Below are 23556 nucleotides of genomic sequence, written 5' to 3' on the forward strand. Positions count from 1 at the left end.
CTATACAAAACATGTTTATTTTTATTTCTTGTTTCTGGATACAGCATTTTTTGCCTCCCAAAACCCCGCCCCTTCACCAAAATGGCATAGCCTTATGGAGGCTTTCAGAGAGCTCCTGGGGGCTGGGGAGGGCTCAATTTTGCCCCCCCCCCAGCCCCCAAGAGCACTCTATGAGTCTTCATAAGGCTATCCATACCCTTTTTTTGATGAAACAACGGGCCCATTTTTTGCTAGTTTTTGGGGCCCACACCCCCCAGGAGCACTCTACAAGCCTCCTAAGGGTATTCATGCCCCTTTTTTGAAAAAAATGGGCCCATTTTCACGAAAAATGGGCTATTTTCGGGAAGTTTGCAGAGTGCAAAAACTTTTTTTTAAATTTGCCTCTTCAAAATCTTGGTGCGTCTTATACTCCAGTGCATCTTATACTCCGAAAAATACAGTAGATAATGGGAAATTCTTGGTTAAACCAAGCCCAAACATCCCCAAAGGATGTTCTAGTATAGGGCTGTCAAACTCCCAGCCCGCAGGCTGGATGCATCACATGCTGGCCATGCTCACATCTTATTTAGTGAAGGGGAAAAATGTCCTCATAAGTCACGTAACACCGCCATGACACAACAAGTTTGGCACCCCTGTTCTAGTAGGTCATGAGATATAGAGTGGAAAGGGTGATCCTGCAAGTACTCAAGTGCCAAGCTACTAAGAGTTTTATAGGTTAAAACCAGTAGTTTACATTTACCTAAACTAAATTGGTAACCAGCACAATACCTATGGCATTAATGTTACATATTCTCAACCATTAACAATTAGGCTGCTGCATTTTGCAATTTTGTATGTAGTATTTAAAAACTTTAAGGAAAGCCTCATGTGAAGCATCTTATTATAATCTATATGGGTGGTAAGAACGACACAAGTAAGCTATGCCACGTCCTCCTGCACCAGGTGAGACTGTAATTAGCACACTAGCTGGAGCTGGTGGTTCTTGCTTCAGTGTTTAAGCAAGAAACAATCCTCAAATTGCGAATCTGCTTCTTTACAGGTAGTACCTGCCTGTGAGATGGCTTTGGTTGCTCTTCCAGGCTATTTTTATTGGGAATGGATAGGGGTGATGTGCCTCTTCTGTTGGTTTTAGATTTCATGGTGGGTTTTGCTACCGTTGATATGAAACCATTGTGGGAGGTCATGCAACAGTTTGAGACGTGGTATCATTTCACTGTAGGCTGTTCTACTAGGGATGCCTAGAATGTATAGAAAGGCCTAAGGGGGAGAGAACAGGTCGAAATTGAACCAAAGCAAAATGGAGTTGCTCTTTGTGTATCAGGCTTCTCTGATACTAGTGTTCTCGGAGAACCTGATATACAAATAGCAAATCCGTTTTGATTTGATTTGATTTCAACATGTTCCCTCCCATCTCATCCCAATAAAGATAATCTGGAAGAACAACCAAAACCATCTGTACCTGAGCTGAATGATTGAAAAGGGTCAAGATTTCTAGGGTGCTGCGGTTTGATCTGCCACATTTATATGAACAATCTTCCTCACAAAAGGAAGGTTTAAGCCTGGCCAGTCGTCTTCTAGGAACAAAGGATGCAGAGATGGCCTCTTCCAAATGGGACAGCTTCTTTCAGGGCTGCTGACAGCTCCCCCCTCAAGCAAAGGGATAATTGACAATCTCATGAATACAGGCAGCGACTTATCCAACTCCTGCTTTCAATAGCCAGGATATTAGCTGAACAAGAGCTCCATGTTCAACAAATCAAATATTGGCAAAGAATCAAAAGGAGAAAGCTACTGTCCATATGCTTTCCTTTGGAACTTCCTGATAGGAGAGCTAGGCCCGAGCCAGCAGAGCTGTTTGGTAAAAATAAAACCGTCCAGCTTCAAGGCCACTAGACACCATGCCAAGAATCTGGAATCTGTTAATTTAAACCACTGCAGGGTCATAATAATCATTTGTACCACTGCAGTGGGACAATCAGCCGTTTTGAATGCCTTTGTTTTTGTCTTCAGGAAATAAACCTTATCCGAGGCTTTCACAAGTCTAGATAAAGAGCTGAGCTGAAGCAGGAAACATCTATGATTTATTGCTCGCTCCAGGGAATACAGCCTGACAGCTATGAACATCTGGCTAGTTTCTAGTAGAAAGAGGTTGTAAAGTTCAGATCAGAAGTAGGGAGCTCGTGGGATTTGAGATGCTAATGAATTATAATACATATCATTGCTAAAAAAAAAAGGATATTCTGACAGGGACTACCAGTCCCCTCTCCCTCGACAAGGCAGGCATTTTATTGGCTCCACTATTACAAATTAAACATGCCAATAATTTATCTCAAATAATCAGAATGTTATAATATATGTTAAGTAGGTATACAATAACTTGCTCAAACAAAAGGATCTGCTTTGAATACTGAATAATCCATGTTTTACTGCCTGGATTTTTATGAATCCCACCCTGCCTGAGACCCGGGAGAAGGGCTTCTACCAGGCGGCATTCTGGGCTAAACCGCCATCAATCTGACCTGACATTGCAGGCAATTGCGCATAGTGTCTCATGAGGACTGTCTTGAGCAGAATGGTTTCTGTCATAACAACCACTTCTGGTTTCTTGCCAGGCTAACCTCATCATTTGCATTATTGCTTTGCTCAGTAAAAAAAAAAACCATGTTACATGTACTTCATTCTGCTTTTAGGTTTTGGTTCTGCTTTTAACTGAAACCTATTAACCAGGCCCTGCAACCCCAGAAACGCTGGAGTGAAATGGTGACAAGCCCCAAACCCAATGATATTGTGTGATGAAGTTTCACAACAGTCATCAGCATATACAATAAAAGTATGTGCACAAAAGCTGTTGCAAACAGGCTTATTATCCCAGACCAGAAGAGTACAAGTTCAAGATCAGGTGAAAATTAAGGCATAGACACAATGACCTCCTTATTATGGCTTCTAGGGATGGCTGTCCTCAACTTACATCACAAGTGGACTGATATACGAGGACAGGGCGTTGACAGCTACTTGTCTAAAATCTGCAGGCAAGGAGGTTTTTTTTAGGACAATCTCAGTTTTTGTCAGGAGATGGTCTTCACTTCTGATTTCTATTGGCAAGCAATCAGGGGTGGGTTGCTAATCCCGTTCCAACCGATTCGGTTGGAACGGGGTCGGCGGCGTCCTCGTGCACGCACGCAGTTCACGTATGCGTCTTAGTGCCTGCGCGATGCTCCAGCTGCTCGCAGAGACTCGCGCAGGCGCTGTATGTGCCATCCAGCTGCTCGCGGAGAATCGCGCAGGTGCTGTATGTGCCATGCGCCTGCGTGGAAGCGCAGAAGCCTTCAAAGACCGGTAAGGCACGTGGGCGGGCAGGTGGGCCCTTTGCCGCCTGCCCGCCTGGGGACCGCCGCGAACCGGTTGAAACCCACCCCTGCAAGCAATGTATCAGATAGGACCATTTATTACTGCTTAACTCCAGAATCTAACTAGTAGCAACCCTTACTGTATATTTCTTCTGGAAGACTTCCAGAAAACTCCATTGCTCTCCATTTCCATTCAGGAAAAAATGGGACTGATAAGTTCCTTAGTTTTCAAACCACATGGAGAAACCATTAGAAATTGAAGCAAAACCCAACATAAATACTGGGACAGAATTGCCAACAAATTAATTTTAGATAAGAATTATTTTGAACACAAGGCTGAAGCCTATTGAATATGATGTGTGAAATGAATTTCCCTCACTTATTAGTCTAGAGGTGAGGTGAAGGAGAAGTTTCAGCAAATACTGGGAAGGAGAAAATGGAGAAGACAAAAGCTTAACAGTGTTTGGACCAGTTTATGAGCTGTAGTGTAGCAGCCCCACATTATGAGCTGGAGTTGTAGCTTATCTATCTGTAGTCATGGTTAACTATATAATAAATATAAATTTTCTGAGTTTGTAAATGGGAGTTAGAATATGGAAAGCAGCAACTGATATAATGATGCATTTATTTGGTATTGTTGTGCAAGTAATTCTCAAATAGTAAACTGGCATTTATGTGAAATTGACTGAGAAAAGATACAGATTTTTTATTTTTTATTAAAGGAGATCTAGTCAGTGTTCTGTATTAATAAAAGCTAGGCGCTTCTTTTATTTGCAGTAAATGCCATTTTTACTCCTAAAAATACCATATTTCCCCCAAAATACGACATGTCCTCATAATACAGCCATGCCACATTTTTCTGGTGGGCAAAAATATAAGCCCCCCCCGCATATAAGCCCCCTGGACAACCCCACACCTCCAGCCAGGCAGAGCACCGCTCACCAACCTAACAGTATCCTGAAGGTGCCAAGCCGCAGGAACCTGGGAGGAGGCAAAGGTGATCACGTTGCTTGGCACCTTCGGGATACCACTAGGTTGGTGAGCAGTACTGTGCCCAGCTGAAGAGAGGGGTTGCTGGGCGGCTGCTCTCTTGCAAGTGGGCTCCCAAAGAGCCGGGCACAGCCTCATGGGCGAATGGCTATGTTGCACTGTCGCAGCAGTGCAACACAACAGCCATGAAGCGACCACGCTCACGAGTAACCACCCGGCAAACCTCCTTTGCAGCCGGGCACAGCACCATTCACTGACCTAGGGGTATCGCCAAGCTGCGTGAGCGCCTGTTCGCCACCGCCCGGCTCCCGTGGCTTGGTGCCTTCCAAATGCCAGTGAATGGTGCTCTGCACGGCTGGAGAGGGGAGTTGCGTGAGCGGCTGTTCCGCTCTCACTCACCCGCCTCCCAGCCTCATGATGCATGGCCCAGCTCTCATTATGGAGCCAGGGTACCTCTGCTGCCGCCGCCATCCCAGCCTGGCTTTTTCCGCGGCTTCCAACCCAAGTCTTTCGGCAGTGGCCACTCTGGGCGCATGGTCTATGGTTGTGGGCCAGCTGCCTGCAGAGCATACAACCATAGAGCATGCATCCAGAGCGGCCACTGCCGAAAGATTCGGGTTGGAAGCCACAGAAAAAGCCAGGCTGGGATGGTGGTGGCGCCCTGGCTTCGTAATGAGGGCTGGGCCATGCATTAGGACAGTGATGGCGAACCTATGACACGCGTGTCAGTGCTGACACGCGTAGCCATTTGGGGTGACACGCACAGGATTTCATGCGATTCATCCTCGGCTCCTGCACGGCCGCCGAGGATGAAAGAATCTGTGCTGGAGGAACGGGGGGGGCGGGACGTGTGATCTCCCCCGCCCACACTCACTTACTGTATCGCCGCCGCCCCTTTCTGAGCGCAGGGGCTGCTGGTAAGGCGTGCGTGCCATGCGCACACACGTCATCAGCGCGGCGAGGGAGGATCCGCAGGAGAGGAGCGCGGGAACAGTGCGCGCCTCTCTTCAGTCAGGCCGGCACAGAGAGTCTACTCCTGGGACTGTCAGTTACGACCGCACCACAGCAGGGAACAGCGGAGTGCCAACGGGAACTGTGAGCGCCATTATACATTTTTGTAGTTTAAACTATAAATTGCGCAAAATTATGTTTTTGTCGAAGTGACACACAACGTGAGTTATGCTCGATTTTTTGCCGATTTTTGACACACCACGCCAAAAAGGTTGCCCATCACTGCATTAGGAGGTGGGTAAGCGAGAGCGGAACAGCCGCTCGTGCAACCCCCCCTCTCCAGCCGTGCAGAGTGCCATTCACTGGCATTTGGAAGGCGCCAAGTCACGGGAGCTGGGTGGTGGCGAACAGGCACTCACGCGGCTTGGTGATACCCCTAGGTCAGTGAATGGCGCTGTGCCTGGCTGCAAAGGGGGTTTGCCGGGTGGCTGCTTGTGAGCATGGTCGCTTCATGGCTGTTGTGTTGCGCTGCTGCGACAGCGCAACACAGCCATTCCCCCATTAGGCTGTGCCCGGTTCTTTGGGAGCCCGCTCACAAGAGAGCAGCTGCCCGGCAACCCCAAAACAATAAACCCTCTCCCCATAATAAAGCATATTTTGTAGGTAAAAAGAAAATAAGACCTTGTCATATTTTCGGGGAAACACGGTAGAAAACAGGGGGTCTTTTTTAATTGATAATCAGAAGAATAATTTGGTGTAGTCACAACAATCTTGTTCAAATCCAATCATTTACTGCCTCTCAACTACCACCTCCCATCTGAGGATCACTTTCCAAAGCTAATTACCTCTTCACATGCTCACAGCTAGTTTCCAGTAACAGAATCAATAACTCTCAACATTGAATCTGTTACGATGTTTAGGCATGTGTCCAAGGGAGAGTAACTGTTGATCCATATTAAGCTTCTTGAAACATGAAGCAATCAGACACTAATTTACACATCTTATGAAAAGTAGCCAGATAGGCAATAGTTGAGTGTATATGTAATATGAGGCAGAAACCTATATTTATATTTTCATATTTTTATTAAGACTTACAATATGTTCCACATAACTGTCTTTGTCATTTAGGAAAGTAAGTTGTTGGTGAAAGACAGTAGTGGGATTCAAATAATTTAAAAACTGGTTCTCTGTCCTAATGATTTCTTCCAACAACCAGTTCACCAAACTGCTCAGAAAGTTAACGACTGGTTCTCCCGAAGTGGTGCGAACTGGCTGAATTCCACCACTGGTGAAAGACCTGAAATAAATCTTTCTTGTGGAAGATACGATTCAGGGAGACTCATCTATAAAGTTAGCAAGAGCAAGAGCACTTAGACTTAGATACTGCTTCAAAGGGCTTTACAGCCCTCTCTGAGCAGTTTACAGAGTCAGCATATTGCCCCCCAAAATCTGGGTCCTCATTTTACCGACCTACTGAGGTCAACCTTGAGCCGTTCAGACTCAAACTCCTGAAGTGAGCAGTGAGTCATCCTGCAGCACTGCATTCTAACCACTGTGCCAGCAAAACTCTTAGTTCAGTCCATAGCAAAAGGTCTGGGAATATTATTGAGCAGCTTTTTACAGCCTGTGTGTGTACCCTCAAAGCCTGTGGATTTCAATTCCTAGAATTCTCAGCAATGGCCATTCTGACTGGATAATTCTGATAATGGAAGTCACCTATGCACAATCTCTCATCCTCTAAAAATATATAGACAATTTGATTTGAAGTTTAATCTACAGTTAATCAGAATTCAGGTTCTATACTAAGGCTGTAAAAAGCTAAGGTAAGGAAAAGGACATAATGCCCCATTTTCATCCCACTACTAAGCTTCATAGCAACTCATATTACATCTTGCTGTTGTCTAGTGAGTACAGAGGGATTCAGCACCAAGAGCCTGGACAGCTCCTGCCAACCTCAAGAGAAGATAGCAGCAGCAAGCAGATGAGCTTCAAGCTATTTTTTAAAAAGGGGGCATTTCTGCCAAAAGTTGCTTACTTGTGAGATGGGTAGCGATATAAATTGGTTTAACAATAACAACACTATCAGATACTCTATTTTATAAAGTAGCATTTGAAATTGGGCTTTGGCCAGGCTGTCCTCCAAGGTGATGAAAGCTAAAGCTATTTCTATGTCACAACCAGTGAAATCATATGAAAGAATACCCTTTTTTTTACTTCTCCGGGTTCCACAGTAAATTACCTAATCTTCCTTATATGCCGGTTTCCAAGTAAAATAAGACAGTTGATGCCGCCTCAATGAACAACACACACCCCACCCACAGTTTAATTAGGGATATTGACAGCTGCCAAAAATAGTTACCAATATTATGCCTACACCTTCCTACTTTATTCTTTCTTTCCAGAATGGCTAAAAGTCTTATAAACTAGTAGTATAAACTTGTTAACTTATTTCAGACTATTCCTTCATCTCAGACTATTAATTTTAGTGAAGATTTCTTTCTATCTCAGGAAGAGGAAGTAGGATGACTGCTTTCCATTCATGGGATGCTGCTGATACCAGTACCAAAGTATCACAAGATGAGTATAAAAGTGGCAACTCTAATAAGTGCACAGATTTCAAACCATTTAGTTTGCCTTCCTTTACCAAGAAAGTGGGACCCCAACTGCTTCCTCCCCTTCTCAGATTGGCATTCTACTGGAAGAATACATTAGATTGCTCCCACAGAATGGCAAATGCCCACAGCTGTTTCTCATTGAGCAAAGCGTATGTATATGCCTTTTACAAGAGTCTAACCATGGGTGAGATGCAGAGAATTATATTATTTAATTAGGGGGATCTAATCAGGTTTGCATGTGAGGTACCAATACAAAATGCTCTATGGGTAATGCATTGTTACTAGAAGATGATCAAAGAAAGAATAGTGCTTGTGCCTTATGGAAGTAGAATCAAATATTTAATGTAAGCTGCTGTGTTACTACTGTTCTAAACGTCATCATTCCTTAACTTGGCTTTTGTGTCCCACACATAGTACCTCTACTTATTGTCACAAGTAAGTTGGTCTCCTGTAAGACTTACATGCAAGAGATGGATGAATATGAATAATTCCCTCTTGAGAAGAAAGGGAGCAGAGGCTTCACAATAGATCATACAATCTCCCTCAACCAAGGTCCTAATTTACTGTATGAAGCTACAGCTAACTAAAACTTCCTTTCATGGACCATTTGATACCTGAAGGATTAACTTTATTTTGGAGCACAAACATTCATATGAAAGAAATTCCATCAATCATTTGACATGGAAAATAATAATCACAAATAATGTGAAAGATTGTGCATACCCCAAGAACCTGTTCTGTTAGTAATTTGTTTCTCAAACACATAAGTCAATAATTATTGAAGGATAGACATTTAAGATTTAATTACAGTCCATAATTGAATCCATAGCTCATAACTGAGATTCAAATACAGAAATAGAAATGTTTAGCACAAAGACGTTGCAGCTAAGATTCCCTGGCCTATTGGTGTACCCAAGCTTATTCCAGCATGGCACCAAGGATACAGAATGCTTCACCACCTAACAAACGTAGGCTCCTTCCTTCTGGTCTTCTTTTGTAAGGACATCATTTATGTCCCAGCCAGCTGTTCATCCATTCTTTTTGGCTGGCTGTTTACTGCATTGCTTACTTATTACATTATCTATACTCCAATTCTTCTTTCTAGGAATACTGGAGTGGATTCAGTTGATAATGAATGACTTTTGATAACCTGGTAAAGACTATCTAATAATAGCTAATTAGAGATTTGAATTTTATAAGCAACACACGTAGCAATTCTGAATCAATTCATATCTAAGTTAATATAATAAATGATAAACTAACTAATCTAGGTTCCCAGTTTAGTGAATAAATAGGTTCTGTAGCCTAATAAAGATTAACAGTGCACAAGCTTATCCCCAGCTACCATAGTTTCAGGATCAACCAGAAATTTAGAATTCAGCCAGTATTGTGAATGTCAACTAGCAAACAGAATCAGACATTCAGTTTGCCTTTTAACTCAGAATCATTATCTTCATAAGGGAAAAATACTCTCTCTCTCAGTAGGCAGAGAAATAATCTCAACTCCTCCCTTGGCTGGGAGTATGTATGTAGTTCATCAAAAGTTTTTTCGGGAAATAAATCAAAGCTCTGTACTAACATAGTTTAAAAGTTATGAATATAAACATGAGGTTACATCATTTGAGCTATGCAGAATAAACATAAATATCTGGCTTCGCCTATATTGTATAATCTATTCTGACACTTTTGAGTGCTTGAAAAACAAAGGGAGATATCTAAAGCCTATTCAAGATCAAGGTGCATGCTGGAGTGAAAAAAATAATTAAACTAAGAGCTGTCTTCTCCAGACTCTGATCAAAGTAGACTTTTCAGGGAAAAGACATTCATTGGTAAATCACAGAAGGGACAAATTTTAAGAGTTTTCTACTTTTATAGACCTAAGTGAATGTCCAGCTAGAGAATGTGCTAAGATTCTTTGAATCTCCACCTAAGGGTGGCTAAGTATTTCCATTTTTCTGGACTACTACAGGAAGTTGTATACTTAATGTTACTTTTTGTCTTTGCCTATTAATTTTATTTGGAATATTTTCGTAACCTGTATTATTAAAGGTAGCATCTCTCCTGTTTCCCAAAGGAAATTGCACCATTTGTAGCAGACCACTGCCATCTTGTGGTCCACCTGAAACATTGCACATACTTTTGTAAACCCAAATTTACTAAGAAATTTTACATTTGTTCTTTTAAAGTAAAATTTGCTTTTTAAATAAAATTGTTCTACTTTCTAAGGAACACCTAACTATACATGAAGTGATCAAGAGGTTACACTGTAGAAATTATTTCATTTTTTATATTTTTAATAATCACCAAAGCAGCACAAATTTTGGTAGCTTTGGCTCTCTCATGCATCAGGATCAGGGAAGTATACCTGATAAGGTGCCCACCAGAAGGATTATCAAGGCACTACCCCAAAAGTAGGCTAACATCAAATTGTAAAAATCTGGAAGATTTGTGGCAGAGATTGCATACTCTCTATTCACATATGTAAACCCAGAGAAAAGGTGCGCATAAAAAGAAGCTGATAATTTTGGTGAATCATGACTGTTCAAGAATTAAGAATTATATAGGTATTCATTCCTAAATAATCCTCATTCTCACTATGTAAGAAGCACGGAGGGAGATGAGAGGGGGATCCTCTGGAAAAGAAACCATATAATAAGACATTCTATTAAACCCCATTTGCATTACAATATTTCAATAAAGGTGGACATATTTTGAATTTCAGAAAAAAATGACTGCCATAATAAGCACACATCGTTGCTATGTATCCACAGAAAAGCATACTAATGGGATCCAAAGACATGTAATCGGCCCCAAACTGTGAACATGTCACAGTTGAAAACAGAAATCCATATTTCTGAAACAAATCCATACTTCTGAACACATAATTTTCTGCTCCAATAGCAACAAATTTAACAAAAAAAGCCAAGCAATGAAGCCAAAATGAATTATAAAAAGTGAATGTAGCAAATGATGCTGGAACATAATCTAGTTTTTGTGAGTTCCCTCTTACAGGGTGAACTTTCAATTCATACACTATCATAACTGGAAAATTGTGCTCCTTTTTTCTACTACTCTTTGGTTCTTTCCTGACTCTTCCCTGGATTATTCCCAGTCTTTTTTTTTTTAGTTCCCCATTTTTCATTCCCATGTATTCTTCTTGCTATATAAAGAAACAGGAGTTATTCACTGAGGAAGAGTGAACAGCCCACCATTACCTCTGAAAAACTTTCATATAGTAATAGGTACGGTATTTTTTTTGGAGTATAAGATGCACCTTTTTACACACACCCCAAAGAGGGTGAAAATCTGGGTGTGTCATATTCTGAATGTAGCCCTACCCACCTGGTCTGCGCATCGGATTTTGGGGTGGTTCCAGGCAGCGGGGAACCTCACTTCTACATGGAGCCTGATTCCCGAAGTGGCCCAGGGAATTGCATTGAAAGCCTTTTGAAGGCGCCCCCCAGGAGCCGCCAAATTCTTGCCGCTCCTCTGACAGCCGCTGAGCCTCCTCCCACCACATACGCACCTTCTCTTTTCCCCTGGTGAGATCCGCCACCTGAAACATGAGGATTATGGAGGAAAGAGCTTTCAGGTGGCAGCGCCTTCTGCAAGCATTGGTTTTGGAATTGGGGAGGGGATCCGCCACCTGAAAACGCTTTCCTCCACAATCCTCACAGCTATCAGAAGGCCAGCAAGGGCTTGGCGGCTCCTGAGGGGGTTGAGCCTTCTCCGCTCGCAACATCATCGCCCTGAGGGCATCGCTGGCATCCACTTCCCGCAGCTCAGGAGGCTCAACTCAGGAGGCTTAGCTCAGGAGTTCAAAGGCTTTGAATCAAGCTTGATTGTACCCCGTTCCAGGTTTTTAACTTCCCGATCCACCGTCCAGAGAAATCTAGCGTCTCTGAGGCACCTCTCATTTGCAGGAGGAGGAGGAGGGTGGCATATACAAAAGCCTCTGAGTAACTGGGGAAAAAAGCCACGCTTGGAACCTGCTGAAAACCGCTGCCCGAAAACCACAGCTTTCTTCCCCAGTTACTCAGAGGCTTTTGTATATGTGCCACCCTCCTCCTCCTCCTGCAAATGAGAGGTGCCTCAGAGACGCTAGATTTCTCTGGACACTAGATCGGGAAGTTAAAAACCTGGAATGGGGTACAATCAAGTTTGATTCAAAGGCTTTGGCTTTGGATCACTGCGCTGCCACCCAAAAAATGCTGTTACAGCGATCTCTGCAGAGCCCACTTCACCTGCCCCTTCTCGGGCAGTTCCAGGCAGCGGAGATCGCAGTAACAGCGTTTTGGGGTGGCAGCGAAGTCTCAGGAGCTTGATTGTATCCCGTTCCAGGTTTTTAACTTCCCAATCTGTTCCTCTTCTCTTCCTCCACCCGCACCTCCAATCTGCCCAGATCTGGCATGTAGCAAAGAGATATGGTAGTTGGGAGCCTGGCACCTGCTTTGTACCAAGACTAAGGAAGCGGGGTTGCGAAGAGGGCTATGTACAAGCCCGGTTGTTCAAGGAGGCAGTCTTGCCAGATCATCTTCTTTGGACTTCCCTTTTGCGGCTCAGGGACCACCATGAGGAACCATTAATCCAAATGAAATGGATCCCCACCCCCTCCTCACCCAATGGGCCATTCCCGGTCGAGAGCAGCAGCGGCAGTTCAGCAGCCCCCACGTGTCTTTCTCTCCTCACTGAAGAGAAGAAGCAAGCCGATTGCCGCTCCTTGGGCCAAGCAATAGCAGTTAGCAATAGCAGTTAGACTTATATACCGCTTCATAGGGCTTTCAGCCCTCTCTAAGCAGTTTACAGAGTCAGCATATCGCCCCCACAGTCTGGGTCCTCATTTCACCCACCTCGGAAGGATGGAAGGCTGAGTCAACCTTGAGCCGGTGAGATTAGAACCGCTGAGCTGCAGATAACAGTCAGCTGAAGTGGCCTGCAGTACTGCATCCTAACCACTGCGCCACCTCAGCTCAAGCAGCTCTGCGTGGTCTCCGGTCAGAGGGAAGAGGAAAAAAAATAAAGCGCAGGGAGATATGTTTAGTCCTGCCCTGTCGTGGGAAGGGGTAGAGAAAAGCAGATTTGAGATCAATAAAAGCCTTACCCTTTAGGATGATCGAGCCCCCACACATCACGTTTTTGCCTTCACCGGCCCCCAGTAGCACTTTGCAGGCCTCTCAAACTCTGCATGCCTCAGTTTTCAGAGGGTTTGGGAGGCCTGCAGAGTGCTCTGGGGGGGGGGCGGGAAAGACAAAACGTTTTTTAAAAAATTTAGCTCTTCAAAATCTTGGTGCATCTTATACTCTGGTGCGTCTTACACTCCCAAAAATATGGTAAATAAATGAGATAGATCAGCACAGCATTTTGAATGCAAAGAGATGTCCGACAGGCACTGATTATCTTTTTTTTTCTTTAAATTTAGAGCTACTGTATTTTTCGGAGTATAAGATGCACCTTTTTCCCTCAAAAAAGAGGGTGAAAATCTGGGTTTCGTCTTATACACTGAATACAGCATTATTTTTGCTTCCTGAAACCCCACCCCTTTACCAAAATGGCAGTGCATAGCCTTTAGGAGGCTTATAGAGTGTTCCTGGGGCTGGGGTGGGCAAAAATGAGCAGAAAATGGGCTGTTTTTTGCTCATTTTTGCCCCCCAACCCCCAGGAGCATTCTATAAGCCTCCTAAAGGCTATGCATGCTCTTTTTTTTGACAAAAACCAAGCCCGTTTTCGCGAAACGGGAGGTTTGCAGAATGCAAAAACTTTTTTTTTAATTTGCCTCTTCAAAATCTTGGTGCGTCTTATACTCCGGAAAATACAGTATCTATGTTAAAATGGATGTTGAATTGATGTTTTGATATCTACAAACCATCATAGTAGAAAATCATGCAACTTATGTCTGACCTTTCCCACAAGATGCAAGAATGGATGAGCTAAAGAGGTATTAGCCTGCTGGCTCCACAAGGATGTAAGTATATAGAATTGAAGGGTTAAAGGTGACTTTCAGATTCTAACATCCTCTGCTTTGCAAGCAACTTCAAGAACAAGAAGATGTTTCATTTGCCTAAAAAGATGTCTGAAAGATTCTACTTGCCAACTTCTACTCAAATCAAAACAATAGAAATTGTGATATTTCAACAGTACCTGAAAAAAAAAGAGCTTTGATAAATAAAAATAAAAACAATTTACAGTCATTATGAAAATAGAAAGAATGGTTTTTTAAAGCTGGTAGTAAAGTTGAGATTACCATTCTAGAGGTGAGAAGGGAACTACAATGGGCAGAAGCAAATAGGTTTTTATTACAGCCTCAAACCTGTATTTAAAACGTCTTTTGCTAAGGATTAAAAGGGGCTCACTTAATGCTTTAAAATTTGCTGCTCCAAAGGTTCTTAAGAGGTAACAAACAGTTAAGCAATTTTCAAAAGTGATTCAGAAATAAGGCTTGGTAAACGTTGTGTCTATATAAGCTACAATATAACTGTGAGATTGATTGAAATCCCTCAACTCTTAGCTACTTGACTCATGAATCAACCAAAAAAATCTGAATTTCTGCAGTCTACTCACAAGGAGCTACTCTCTAAAATACATGTGAGTGATACCATAATCTGTCCTTTTTCCAGAGAGAATTAGCTAGCCAGAATTTGTCAACTGGCAGTTGATCTCCACTGCAAGGCTGCCCCTGCTCCTTTGGGGACTTATAGTTTGCCATGAGTCCTTACAGGAAGATGACAAGGCACACAGCTGTTTTGCTCACTGTGTCAACATAATTCTCATCAAAACGTCCATCTTCAAAATGAGCAATCACCAGCCAGTCTATCCAGCAAATGGAGTGATTTTGAAATTAAAGGAAATAAACCAGTGGTGGGTTCCGGATCCCGTTCCAATAGAACGGGCCTGGTGGTGTCCAAAGGGGCGCGTGCATCACGTGCATGCATCTTAGCGCTTCTGCGAACCTCGGAAGCACTCTAGTTGCTCCACAGAGCATTGTGCAAGCACTGTTTGCGCCATGCACCTGCACGGAGGTGCGGAAGCCTTAAAAGACTGATAAGGAGCTTGGGCAGGCGGGCCCTCTGGAGCACCAGAACAGAACGGTATCTGGTGCTCCGGTATGCCCATACTGGGGCGTACCGGCTGCAACCCACCACTGAAATAAACTAACACAGAAGCTCAATGAAAAAGTAGAAGGCTTCTCTGAAAGGCAGGTACATTAACCTTTCTTAACAAACAGTGAACTCCCTCCCTCCCAAACTATATATAATGGCATTATCTGAAATAGAAATTGTGAGGTAAATAATTTTGATTCTATGGAAATAAATATCCCCTCCCTGGTAAGCAGACATTTATTTTGAAACAGAAATAGGTCAAGACAATCAATTGTCTGAGTCTCAACTGTCAAGAGAATGATTAGGATGCAAGGAGCTAGATCATTACGAGTATACTGAGTTTCTTTGGAAATATAGGAATGCGGTAACCACTGACTGTCTCATTCACAACTTTACTCTGCTCTTGTACTGAAGATACTACATACTTTCTGGTAAGACAAAAGAATTGACCATAAATTAACAATAGCAGGAGCTAGGAATGGGTCACAGCTGGATTAGACATCCGTTTACAAGTCTACCTGAAGAAACCCATTAAGCTATTGTTGAAGCTGATAAAGTGTATTGTCATTAAGAAACAGTATTCATAAATACACCACGCTAATTAGATTCAGGAGTGTAAGGGAAGAGTCCCATCTTTCATATTTACTTAAAACACTACTGTAATATCGTGACCCATCAAAACTGCGCTCGGCTAAGCCACGCTCGATTAAACCGCGTTGCTGACGTCATCAACAGGGCGACAACAGCCAGCGTGGAGAAAGAAGGGTGCTTTAAATAGCGCTTTGAAAGCAAGCCGATTCAACAAGGTAAGGGTTAGGTTTAGGGTTAGCTTTAGGGTTAGGGTTAGGTTAAGGGTTAGGATTAGGTTTAGGGTTAGGTTTAGGTTTAGGTTAAGGGTTAGGTTTAGGGTTAGGTTTAGGATTAGGTTTAGGGGGGTTAGGTTTAGGTTTAGGGGTTAATTTTAGGTTTAGGGTTTACAGCGTGCTTCTGTCTCCGCGCTGTTGTCGCTCTCTTGATGACGTCAGCGACGCGGTTTAGTCAGGCGCGGTTTAGTCGAGCGCGGTTTTGTGGTGGAACCCTGTAATATTGTCTGTGGTGCACCAGATAGAATCTCAAAATTAGGAGTGCTGGCACAGTCATAAGCAGTAGCAGCAGCTATAAAAATTATGAATATTTGAGTACATTTTAACCTCTGTGAGTTATGAGAGGATGATATTTTTCTGAATATCATCTGAATATTTTCTGAATATTCCTGACACGGTGAAGACTAAATGAGGAGGAAATGGAAGTGGGGACTTGCACTGCAAGTATTTTCTATTATAATACAGAGCTACTCAATCATAATATGGAAATATATGTCCTTAAGGTCAACTTCTTCATCGTAGTCTGATATTCAGTATTCAAATCTTTCATTAAGTCACTCCCATTCCATTCTGCAGGTATTAATTTTTTTATTTTTCAATCATCTCAAGAGTATCATTTTTATGGTACTGAAATTATTCTCAATAAAACAAAATGTACGTTATGTGACAGTTAGTCTTCTGCAAAAGATCCAGCCAGAACAACCGTTTTTTTTAAAAAAAATCTTCAATTGCCAACTGACATTGGTTATTAGTTTACTGTGAAGATGACTAAATTAAAATTCAGATTTGATATCTCAAAAAAAAGAGCTGTTATTATCTCTTCCAGGTTTAAATATTTGTAACGTTCTTTAAAAAGACAATAATTCTTGCAGATCCTTCTGTATCTTAAGCCTATCTTCTGGAGTTTTGGCTATTCCTGCTCAATGTTAAATGGATGGGAAGGAAAAATCAGCAGAAATCAGTGATGTTTTACTGGATTCATTGTTTAGTCATGAATAAATCATTCTGCTCATAAACCCTCTGTGTTGGGAACTCAAGTCTTCCCACCATAATCTTTCTCACATACTACAACTAACTGCTGAATATCTCATCACAGCCCAAAATGAGGCAATCCTTTGAGTGCCCGCTTTCCCACCTGCCCACTACAACAGCATGCACAAAAGAGAAACGTACCTTGGTGCCATGATAAAAATCATCCACACAGGTTGCATTCATGAAGGTTTGGTGGAAGTGGGTGCTGGTATCAATGCCACCAGGGATCACCAGCTTGCCAGTGGCATCTATGACTTTGGCCCCGCCAGGAATCATGAGTTCACGGCCCACCTGCTGTATGATGCCATTCTCAATATAAACATCAGCTTCGAGGGTGCAGTCATCGTTCACCACTTTCCCCCCTTTGATGAGGATCCTCATTATGGCAGCATTGGCAAGCATGATTCTGAAAAAATTAAGGCACCAGACAGGTTACGGAAAATTGAATTGGCAAAACACAGTTTCAGTTCAAACAGCTGATCGCCAAACAACTCTGTGAGTTTAACAGTATAACTGTATTAGTATTATGATTGGTTACAGAGTCATACGGATGTTTAGACTAGAACTACATTTTTGTTCACCTATCAAATCCTTCTCAAGGATCAGGAATAGACAGATGTTGAATAATAATAATAATAATAATAATAATAATTAAGCTATAATAATAATAATAAATCAGCTGCTGTAAAAAAATCACGCAGACTGATTATAAATTGCGGCACAATTCAGTAGCAAAAATGATCCATTGGAATTTGTGCAAAAATTATAATATTAAAACAGCAACAAACTGGTGGGAACATCAGCCTGAAAAAGTCACCGAAAATCAGATGGTCAAGATCTTGTGGGATTTCCGTATACAAACCGACAAAATACTGGCGCATAATACACCAGACATCACACTGGTTGAGAAAAATAAGGTCACAATCATAGACATCGCAATACCAGGTGATAGCAGGGTCGCCGAGAAGGAACATGAAAAAATCGCAAGATACCAGGACTTAAAAATCGAAATTCAACGACTATGGCACAAACCAGCAGTTGTAATTCCAGTGGTAATTGGCACACTGGGTGCTATTCCAAAAGCACTGGAATTACATTTAAAACAGTTAAAAATTGACAAAATCACCATCAGTCAAATGCAAAAAGCTGCACTGCTTGGATCTGCACGCATATTACGAAAATACGTTACGACGTCCTAGGCCCCTGGGTGGGGCCCGACTAGTAACCAATGCCAAATCCGGCGAAACAACTGGCCGCTGTGATACAATTGTATAATAATAATAATAATAAAATCGCAAGATACCAGGACTTAAAAATCGAAATTCAACGACTATGGCACAAACCAGCAGTGGTAATTCCAGTGGTAATTGGCACACTGGGTGCTATTCCAAAAGCACTGGAATTACATTTAAAACAGTTAAAAATTGACAAAATCACCATCAGTCAAATGCAAAAAGCCGCACTGCCTGGATCTGCACGCATATTACGAAAATACGTTACGACGTCCTAGGCCCCTGGGTGGGGCCCGACTAGTAACCAATGCCAAATCTGGCGAAACAACTGGCCGCTGTGATACAATTGTACAATAATAATATAAAAAATGAGAAGTTGAAGATTCAGTTGAAGATTAGAATACAGACGGATCATCATTTGGAACACAACATGCCAGATATCACAGTTGTCGAAAACCGAAACGTACAATTTATTGATATTGTGATACCAGGAGACACCAGAGTCAAAGAAAAAGAACTGGGGGGAAAATCACAAAATATCACCACTTGGCCATTGAAACTACGTGATTATGGATGAAACATGTAACAGTGATACCCATTGTCGTCGGGGCACTTAGTACCATGTCCAAGAATTTTACAAAACACATAAAAAAATTGCAGCTTCCTGCAATGACACCAGCAGAACTGCAAAAAACTGTGCTACTTGGAACATCGTACATTTTAAGAAGTTACTTGGTTGATACCTAAGATGCTGGCAGCAACTTGTATCAACCATTAGCACCAATCAATAGTATTTGTGATGTGTTTTTGAATGTTCAGTCGATTGAGTTTCATGTTTAATGAATAAAATATACAGTAATAATATACACAACAATGTGAAATCAGAGCTGTCAGTTCTTTAGCTGGTGTTGGCCTTTATTTGCAAGCTTTTCTCTGGGATGTCATAACGTATCAGCGTAGCATATATGCAGATCCTAGCAGTATGGCTTTTTGTCATTGACAGATGGAAATTTCATCAATGCACAGATTTTCTAAGTGTAATCCAAGGCTTTTTGTTTTGTTTTTTAATTATTTATTAAGGCTTTTTGGTATGGCACCCAGTATGTAAATGATTATTACATTTTATTATAATAAATTATTGATAATTATATAATCGACGAATAAATTATTACAGCTGCGCACTGCAGAAGACGCTGGTTGGCTTACAACAGTGATGGCTAACTTTTTCTGGTCAGAGTGCCCAAAACGCACGTCCCCGAACGCCTAAAATGCAATGCAAGCACCCCCTGCACATGTGTGTATGACTCCCTCGCACACACACCCTGCATATGCAACACCCCTTGCATGCATCCCTGTGCATGTGTGCACAACTTCCCCCACCTCCCACACATGTGCAGCAGAGACCCAAAGACCAGCTGGCTGGCAGGAAGCCACGCACATGTGCGGTGGAGCTGAATTGAAGCCATGGCTCGCATGCCATCAGAGAGGGAGTTGTGTGCCACCTCTGGCACGCGTGCCATAGGTTCTCCATCACGGGCTTACAATATCCAATACCTAATATCTGGTGCCTCAGCTATCAGGTTCTGAAAGGTGAGAGCCAGGCATGAAAAGCTTTAAAAATAATAACCAACACCTTGAATTTCATTCAGAACCCTGCTGGCAGTCAGTGCAGCTCACAAAGCACCAATGGTAAATGGGCATAACAAGAAGTGTCAGCTACTGCTTGCGCCACTGAATTCTGAACCAGCTATGGCTTCCAGATGACTTTCTAGGGCAATACTATGGACAGTGCATTTCAATAGTCCAGTTGTGAGGCAAATAGGACATGAGTGTATCTAAACGGCACTCCTGATTGAAGAAAGGGTGCAACTAATGCAAAAGATGAACCTGCCCAAAGGCCTTCCTTCCCTAAGTTGGTGATTCAATGAAGATTGTCCAAGATGGTTGAGTCCAGCAGTGAGGGAAGGGTGTATTATTGCCTACTTCAAGGCCAGTAGAACTATCCCCTCTCTTGGAGGCCAGTACCACTGCATGGACTCAACTCTCCTGCATGTCACTTCCTAAGTAGCCTTTATAATAGTCAAAAGGATCAAAGATCTAACAAAGGTGGCTAGGTTAACAGTCCTAAGGATATTGTCCCTCTTCCCAGGTAATCAAGTATGACTATGCCTGCATACTTTGACTAGTCTAGACATCTCTAAGATTTTCATGCATTCTTGTTCTTCAGAGCTATTCTGATTCCAAACATGAGACATCTGAATGGCTACCACATACTGAGCTTCCAGACGTAGACAACAGGAGCTATGAAAACATACAGGCATGCCATGCCAGTATTACATAAAGTTGTGTTCAGTGAACAGATATGTTGGACTCTCTGAAAGCTGGGAGTTGGGCAAATAAGCTCACAACTATATGAATCCCATTTCTCAGCCCCCCAAAAAATAGTTGTGGGCTTTTTTGTCCAACTCACAGCTGACAGGCAGATTGGGACAGGACAGTCTCACAGTTGAAATACTCTATTATGCATGATTCTAGTTAAAGGTAAAGGTAAAGGTTCCCCTCGCACATATGTGCTACTTGTTCTCAACTCTAGGAGGAGGTGCTCATCTCCGTTTCAAAGCCAAAGAGCCAGCGCTGTCCAAAGACGTCTGCATGGTCATGTGGCCAGCATGACTAAATGCCGAAGACACACAGAATGCTGTTGCCTTCCCACCAAAGTTTGTCCTTATTTTTCTACTTGCAGTTTTACATGCTTTCAAACTGCTAGGTTGGCAGAAGCTGGGACAAGTAATGGGAACTCACTCCATTATGCGGCACTAGGGATTCGAACCACCAAACTGCCGATCTTTCTGATTGACAAGCTCAGTGCCTTAGCCACTGAGCCACCACATCCCCATAATTCTAGTTACAGTCCCTTAAAAACAGAGCTGAAAGTGACAAATATGGTGTATGGAGAGCAGAAGAGCCAATAATTGTTTTTGGGGGTTGATGGTAAGATGAATTGATGTAAACATTTAATAATACAATACGATGTTGGCTATGTAATAGTATGCATTATATATATAATAGAGCTGAAAAATGTACAAGAAAGGGCAACTACCATCACCAAAGGAAAGGTTAGATAATTTATTTTAAGTAAAATGATAACATTTGGCAGCTCCCCTTCTGCCATGAAATCTAGGGTGTTTATAGCTAATCCGATAGCTATAGCCCTCGAGGGACCCAGAGAACTCACAAGCAAAGCAATCTTGCAATCAGAACTAAGATTGGAACAGTGTTTCTCAAACTTGGCAACTTTTAAGATGTGTGGACTTGAGCTCCCAGAATTCTGTGGTTAGTATGCTGGCTGGGGATTCTGGGAATTGAAGTCCACACTCTTAAACTTGCTAAGTTGAGAAACACACATGGGGGGGGAGGGAGGTAGGTAGGGGGGGGAGAGAGATCAGTCTTATTCTAATCACAAGCTAATGTTTTGTTTCTGTGGGCAAATATATTCATGATCACCCAAAAAAAGGGAGAGGTAGCAGAGTCCAATGGCTACAATGTCCTGTGATAATTCTACAGCCATGCAGTTTCATCCGGGCTGCTAGTGGGGAACTAGGAAAAAGCATGTGGTTTTTTTCATCAGGTGGAAGACAGCACCAGAATACTTAAGAAGGGTTGCAGGATCCAGACAAAATCCACACAATGAGATTGAAAGCACTCAAGGAAAGCAGTCCTCCAGCTTGTCACAGTCAGTTTCAGAACTGCTGGAAAAGGTGCAGCAAGACATAATGGGGCCAATCAGTTATTCAACAACCTGATCTCAAGGTTTCAGAAGCACTTCAGCTCAACAATGCTAACAGATACAGCCGCTTGAAAAAGTACAACTGGAGATGATTGGGAAAAGAACAGTTTTTTCAAGCTTCTAGCCATAAGGCCTGTTTATTCACCTTTCAGCACTGTTCAGTCATACACAATGCAGAGCAGTGTGGACAATAAACTGAATGCCAGAATATTGCAAGCTGGGTATCCAATGATAAAATAGGGCAAAAAAAAAAAAAAAAAAAGGCAAAGCAAGCAGACTAAGGGACACTACAGAGGAGACAATTTATTTGTTTGGCTTATGACAAAGAATACTGTTTTAAGATTTGCAGCTATGGAAAATTATACACAAATACATGAAGTTTAGAGATGAATTAAACACAATCCTTCCTACCCCATTCAAATGGTTAAACCCTGCAGCCCATAAAACAGGCCGATGAATCTTATCCCACCTCCATACCCAAAAAATCAATGAATTAAAGTGGATTTTGTACTGTCATGGGGAGAAATGGTGGAAACAGGCTGCAGAATAACTGTGGTCAACAGCTGTGAGGTTGTTATAAAACTGCGGCTATAACTTTGTCCATTCTCATAGCAGTTGAGCATGTCAGAGCAACAACTGAGGGAGAAAGAAAACCCAGATTCTGTGTAGTGGCCATCTTGGAAGACTGACATACATAGCATCAAGCTGTGCAAACAACAACCTTTAAAAAGATGATCCCCTCTAGAATAGAAAACTGAAGCTTCCTCACACGGACACTAGAAAATTATAAATCAAGTCCTCAGAGAAACAGCAACAAGTTCTGCAGCTCTCAGGCAAGAGAATCCAACTCTATCTAGACATTCAGATTTCACTCTTGAGGAATTCTTAGATTCACTACTAGATTTAGATACTAGAGAGCTGCTGAAAAAGCTCAGTCTTTTTATGTTTACTTCCAGTCGAGAACTCTAAAATTACCTCAAAAGCAAAGGACTGTAAAGCACCTACTACGAGGATACACTTGGCCCCTTTTCATGTAAAAGGCTGGTTTCTGGAAGAAAATGGGTTGATCTGGCATTTGCATTAGTTTCCAGACAGAAAGGCTGGAGAGAGATAGCTGCTTTCAAAATGTATTCAAAGGCTGTGCCTGAGACATTCAGAAATGAATTATTTTCCTTTTGCTTGAAGTGATGGAGAATTATGCAAAATAAAAACCACCCCTTACTCGGGCGCCTTATTCAGCTCTTCTTCCTCTGCAAAGCCACCAAACATCACCTACACATCACCAAGTCTAGAAACTCCTCTAATAAAAGAATCAGAACAAGGAAGGTCCTCTTTATATTCATCAGGCTCTACAGAGCCATCAGTTAAAAAGACAATCCTGGGTTCCTTAATACTCCAAAGTATTTGATTAGTAGTAAAGCAGGTACCTGTTTTTTTTTAAAGAAAAAATCAAATCCACAAGAAGCAATATCATTACAGTATTTGACCAACTGAAGTTGCACAAAACTGCTGCAAACATTCAGGATTGAAAAATTCTCATCACGTAAATTGAACAGAATTTGCAGAATCTCTTGGAGAGGAAATAATCCAGACATGGAATTACTTCCAGAAACTATGAAAGACTGCTGAACTGACTTTTGGC

General features: G+C 42.2%; 1 protein-coding gene across 1 annotated transcript in view; it reads right to left on the reverse strand.

The window, feature by feature from the left end:
- DPYSL5 (dihydropyrimidinase like 5) overlaps positions 1-23556 on the reverse strand; it is a 65863-nt gene that overhangs the window by 25533 nt on the left and 16774 nt on the right. Inside the window, exon 2 of the mRNA XM_014067879.2 lies at positions 17037-17301. Coding sequence (XP_013923354.2) covers positions 17037-17297 — 261 coding nt within the window. The 5' untranslated portion in view covers positions 17298-17301. The remainder of the gene's footprint in view (positions 1-17036; positions 17302-23556) is intronic.

This window comes from Thamnophis sirtalis, unplaced genomic scaffold (assembly GCF_051295495.1).
Source record: "Thamnophis sirtalis isolate CommonGarterSnake01/CBP01778 unplaced genomic scaffold, rThaSir2_p1.2 scaffold_6, whole genome shotgun sequence".
Classification (NCBI taxonomy): Eukaryota; Metazoa; Chordata; class Lepidosauria; order Squamata; family Natricidae; genus Thamnophis; species Thamnophis sirtalis.